Source organism: Chiloscyllium plagiosum, chromosome 13, assembly GCF_004010195.1.
Source record: "Chiloscyllium plagiosum isolate BGI_BamShark_2017 chromosome 13, ASM401019v2, whole genome shotgun sequence".
Taxonomy (NCBI): domain Eukaryota; kingdom Metazoa; phylum Chordata; class Chondrichthyes; order Orectolobiformes; family Hemiscylliidae; genus Chiloscyllium; species Chiloscyllium plagiosum.
Genome location: NC_057722.1, coordinates 7,968,350 through 7,974,349, shown reverse-complemented (window position 1 = coordinate 7,974,349; position 6,000 = coordinate 7,968,350). Strand labels below are relative to the sequence as shown.

Here is a 6,000-nt window from a genome sequence, read left to right as displayed (position 1 = left end):
GTGCAGTCAATGCTACAAAACTGTACTGTTTTAGGATTTTGGACTTCAGACAGTCTTGCTCACAAGGATTTGTCATGCAGAAGACTAAATATATAGTGCAGCTTTCGAACACTTTAAAACTGCCTCATCAGGGCTGAAGGAGTTTTGGTTACCAAAGGTTTTTAGAATGGGAATTAGAATCCCTACAGCGTGGAAACAAGCCCTTCGGCCCGACAAGTCCACACCGATCCTCTGAAGAGTATCCCACCCAGACCCATTCCCATACAGTTACCCCTGAATCATGCACCTAACCTAAACATCCCTGAACACTGTGGACAATTTAGAACGGCCAATTCGCCTAACCTGCACATCTTTGGATTGTGGGAGGAAACCAGAGCACCCAGAGGAAACCCATGCGGACACACACAGGGAGAATGCGCAAACTCCACACAGACAATTGCCCAAGGCTGGAATCAAACGCAGGTCCCTAATGCTGTAAGGCAGCAGTGTCAACCACTGTGCCAATCTGCCACTGTGCAGCCAGTTAATCAGTGAAATGCTTTTCATTATTTGTGGGGTGGTTAAATTTAGGATTAACAGAATACACATTGATAGAATTGAATTCTCACTTTCCAATACAGTGACCTGTGACAGCGTTGCAAAGTATGCAAAGTCTTACTTGAAGAACAGACCAGTATAGTGATTTACAAAAAGCACTTCTGTCTGTGAGCTACCTCCTAGCAAAACACTTTCCTGATATGACACATGTCTGGAGGCATAATGCAGGTGATCCAAGTGTGCTTGGACATAATGGTGGAAGTAAAGTGAAAAATTATATTTGTGCCATTATTCACCCAAAGCTAAGAAGGACAAGCAGAAAGACTCTCTGTGAGAATTCACTTACGCTTTCTCAACCGTACACAATAACAGAAAGCCAGGATAACTTTGCAGAAGTGCCATGCCATAATAAGCAATAAAGAGTGGAAGATGGACAGCTACTATGTTTTAGCATGCCCAAAGGTAAACAAAGTTTGTTGACTCCTCCAGTTTTGTTCAATATCTTACTGATTGATGAAAAAAGATGTCCCCTCCCTTATTCTGCCATGAAAACTATGATGAGCTTTGATTACATTTTGCTCTGAGTTTACCCTTACTGAGTTCTGCACCAAGCTTAGTTATTGTATGTCTGTGCAGAAGTTAATCATAGTGTGTTTTGTGTATAAGGTAAACACAGTGGGATCTGTGTGGGTCTTAAGCCCAGAAACCCATGTGAATTTGAAACACAGAAAGTTAGTACTGCAGCGACAAATGACAAATTCTGACTACAGTTAGGCTCCGGGTAGAGTCAATAGAGGACTCAGACAGTTCCTACGCTGTAATGGTGTCAACATGTTTATGTCTCAACTGATTTTCCTTAAAGAAACACAAGGATTATTTATTTGGTTGGGTCTTCCAGTGAGCTGTGCACACAATATGCATGGAGATCACCAGTCTTCTCACCTTGATGTACCACATGTTTAAATTAATGGATTACAAACCAAGGCCTTCGCTTTATGTCTACAGCTCTTTGTGATCACTTGTCCTCACCAGAAGTGTTCAAGTGGGAACCAGCCCCCATCAAGACTACAATTTTGCTGCACCTCATTCTCTGAATAATATCCACTGCACCCTCATCATATTATAGCTTCCATCCTGGCAACTCATCAGCCCCAATGTTTCAATGAGACATTCCCCCTCTTTAAAAGCATGGGATAGCCAAACTTGCAAGGTGATCTATTCCTGGCTGATGCTGGCAGGTAGATCTTAAACAGAGTTTCCTTCCCTTTGCTCACTCACAGGGAGAATGCCTATTCTCAGTCCAATGACAAATCCCAACCCCGTAAAGCAAATGAGACTGAAACCCAGCCATATAACTACAATACTCTATAAATGGATTCATGATTTACATTGTGTGGCAATTAAAACAAAACAAAAATCTCTGGCATTATAATTTTAGAACCTTCAAAACGTTTAGCACTGCAGTGCAGATATATGCTCTACTTATTTAAATGCTTCACAGAGTGGCATAATGATTTTACAAAATACATATGATTCTAGCAAGGCTCTCGAAGACCTGAGTAACATAATTTTTTTTTGGTCAGTCTCTGATTTAGACGTAAGCTTTTGAATGAGCTGACTCTGTCTTTGTGTAGATCCGTTGTCCACTTTGGGCAGAAGAATATTTGTAGCCACTGTTGAAGAGAACAGAGTATCGTCATTACTTGTACTGGGACACCCCTCTCTACCTTCCACAAAGGCCGTTCCCTCCGTGACTACCTGGTCAGGTCCACGCCCCCCTACGACCCACCCTCCCATCCTGGCACTTTCCCCTGCCACCGCAGGAACTGTAAAACCTGTGCCCACACCTCCTCCCTCACCTTCATCCAAGGCCCTAAAGGAGCCTTCCACATCTATCAAAGTTTTACCTGCACATCCACTAATATCATCTATTGTATCCGTAGCTCCCGATGCGGTCACCTCTACATTGGGGAGACTGGGCACCTCCTAGCAGAGCGCTTTAGGGAACATCTCAGAAACACCCACATCAATCAACCAAATCGCCCAGTGGCTCAACATTTCAACTCCCCCTCCCACTCTGCCGAGGATATGGAGGTGCTGGGCCTCCTCCACCGCCGCTCCCTCACCACCAGACGCCTGGCTAGCTTATTTCTCCACGCTTCAGGCTCTCTGCCTTTATTCCTGATGAAGGGCTTTTGCCCGAAACGTCGATTTCGAAGCTCCTTGGATGCTGCCTGAATTGCTGTGCTCTTCCAGCACCACTAATCCAGAATCTTGTACTGGGACGTACCACTCTCCTTCCTATGTGCCCTCATGCAAAACCAAAGCTTTGCTCCTGCCTGGCTTACATCATCCTTTCTACACACATTCATTTTTATCTTGATGCCCTCCTTCAATTTTCCTACAGGAATATAAAGGCAAACAGGTCTCAAAATATCATGAAAACAAAATAGAAATAAGAAAAATCAATCCAAACAGGTACTTTGACAAAGCTTAGCAAGTCATTTTATAATGGATGAAGCTGCTGCAGCAAAAATAGCCTTGGGCAGTAGATTAATTTGTCAGACACTGTTTTGGCCAACAATGAACAATTATGCTATCTTCCTTGTTAATGGAAAAGAAGTCTCTATGGAACTTGCTCGGGCGGAGTCTAGTATCTAGCCTACTCATAGGCACATGCAGTGCTGACACACAGTTGGACCTATGGAGAGCCAGCTTATCACTGAGTCTATTTAGAATCTACTAGTTATGAGACCTATCTGAGGCTATATCAGCGGGCTGTGTAAAAAAAAAAACAAGTTATTGCAAACCTTTAAAGAGACAACTCATCATTTTGAGTTCAGGAGTAAAGAACTCTTGCTTCAATTGCATACAATACCACTCACATGACACCTGAAATATTGTGTGCAGTTCTAGTCCCCTTGCCAAAGCAAGGATATATTTGTTGTTGATGGAGTACAGTTGACATTCACCAGACTAATTCCTGTGAAAGACATGACTGTCCTATAATGGGCTATTGAGGAAACTGAGTAGGTAGCCTCTGGAGTTTAAAAGAACGGAATCCCTACAGTGTGGAAACAGGCCCTTCAGATAAACAAAGTGTAACCTACCAAGACCCATTCCCCTGCCCTATATTTACTCCTGACTAATATACCTAACTTACACATCCCTGAATACTATGGACTACTTAGCGTGGCCAATTCACCCCAACCTGCACATCTTTGGATTGTCAGAGGAAACTGGAGCACCCAGAGGAAACCCACACAGACACAGGGAGAATGTGCAAACTCCACACAGACAGTTGCCCAAGGCTGGAATTGAACACAGGTCCCTGCTGCTGTGAGGCATTAGTGCTAACCACTGAGCCACCCCTGCTGCCCCAATGGGAGTCTATCTTATAAAAAAATGCAAAACTCTTAAAGGGATAGTCAGGATGGATTAAGTAACCAACAGGAAAAAAACACTCACCTTGGTTGCGCATTTCTTTTACAGGAACAACACAAGAATGCACCTCCCAAGATGAGGAGAGATGCTCCAGCCCATCCAATGTAGAGAGCAGATCCCAGCTCATATCTGAAAACAAAGAAATCATTAAACTTATGAATCTTAAAGGTAATCATTTACGAACCAATTGGACCAACAACCAATTTTTGGTGACACTTTAAACACTAATGCCATCAACTACTATATTTTATTAACTTACATGAATCATTAAGCCATTGATTACCAATCTCTGCATGTTATGTTTGGGGTGCTACTCAGGCAAGGAGAATAACAGGATCAATCAGCTTTAATCACTATCCAGTATATGGACATTGAGAAAACATTTGAACATCAAACACAGTGATCCTTATGAACGGTACCTTTGAAAAGTAACATACTCAGACAGAAACTGCTGTCAACCCACATATATGATATTAAGGCTGATGAGGATATTTCTTGAAGGAAGACAGAGATGTAAAGAGCCTGGAAATTTAGGGAGAGCATTCCGGAGCTTTGGCCAACTTAAATAATGAAAGCCTAATTGTCATGGTGAGGCAATGCAAATCAGTGATGCTCAGGAAGTTGTGGAGGACCTCTTTGAGGAATATAGAGTTCAAGGAGGTTGCAGAGAGATAGAGAGGGGGTGAGGCCATGGAGATGAGAAGCTATAATTTTGGGTGTTGCTGGAGCCAGTGTGTCAGTGAGAATGTCTGTGACCGTTGCTCATATGCACTCATCGCATAGATAGTGAATGGTCATGTGGCCTTTGTGGCGGAGGTGTTTCTAGCGAAGGGCAGGGCCTTCTAGGTGAGAACAGCAAATTTAAACAGATAACTTTTGTTGATTGACACAGGAAAGCAAATTTGAACAAATAACCTGTGCTATTAAGCTCAACAGGTTTTATGGATATTATCGTCTCCATTTACTGTCAGAATATCTTTAGTCGGCTTAAACTCACAAGATCACAAACTGTTCCTTGTTTCTGACAGATTTCTTTCAACTAAATTACCAGGCTGTAAATGTGCTAAATAGCAAGGCCCATATGAACAGTCAGCACCTGCTGATGTAGTTAATAGACTTGCAAGTGGGGAGCTTATCAGTCTGCTTTGGAAACCAAACATTTTGGCAACACAAGGTGATGAACTAGCAAACACAGTGAACATTTTTGTACAGAGCCTTTTACTACGTCATGACATTTAGCCTTCTAGTCTCAACTTTGTGATCAGCAACTTCAACTTGTAACCAAGCTATTACTAATGAATTGGTATGTGCCAGCTATATCCCTATTTGCCAGATCCTTTATTTCCTTGCTCATTCCATTACAAACTCCCTTTGTCTTTCACATCAACCTTTTAAAAAAAATTTAATAACTTCTGCTACCCAGCGTGGATGATTGCTTTGATCTTTGACCCTCGAGTACAACTACACTCATTGAAGTTTAGAAGAATGATGGGTGATCTCATAGATGCTGATAAAATACAAACAGGACTAGACAGGATAAATGCACAAAGGATGTTCATGATGACTGGGAAGTCCAGAACCAGGGATCACAGTTTAAGGACACAGGACGAAGATGAGGAGAAAGGTCTTCACTCAGAGAGTGGTGAGCTTGTGGAATTCTCCAGTGCAGAAAGTGTTCCAGGCCAAAACATTGAATGTTTCCAAGAAAGAGTTAGTGATGAAGGGCCAAACTGATGAAAGGGTATGGGGAAAAGCAAGAACAGAGTTTGCAATTGGATAACAATCATATAAAATGGTGGAGTTGGCTGAAAGGGCCGAATGGCTTACTCCTGTGTATTCTATGTTTCTAGTTTCCAGTTCCAAGAAAGGTCATTGACCTGCAATGTCAAATCTGTATGTCTCTCTCCACAGATGCTGCCAGTCTTGCTGAATGCTTTAATCATTTTCCCAATGTACTGATTGCAGGACATAGAAATTTAAGTATATTTTGCAAGTACAAGTATTTAATCCTAGTAAAAA

The 6,000-nt window shown here is 42.2% G+C and overlaps 1 protein-coding gene across 2 annotated transcripts in view; it reads right to left on the bottom strand.

The window, feature by feature from the left end:
• Window positions 1–390: 390 nt before the first annotated feature.
• The window catches only part of LOC122555730 (claudin-15-like), a 42,373-nt gene continuing 36,763 nt past the window's right edge, over window positions 391–6,000 (bottom strand). The window contains exons 5-6 of one of the 2 annotated variants that reach the window (XM_043701787.1): window positions 4,006–4,110; window positions 391–2,210 (exon numbers count right to left, since the gene is read on the bottom strand). In XM_043701787.1, coding sequence (XP_043557722.1) covers window positions 2,129–2,210; window positions 4,006–4,110 — 187 coding nt within the window. In that variant the 3' untranslated portion in view covers window positions 391–2,128. The remainder of the gene's footprint in view (window positions 2,211–4,005; window positions 4,111–6,000) is intronic. The other variant, XM_043701788.1, reaches the window with a different exon arrangement.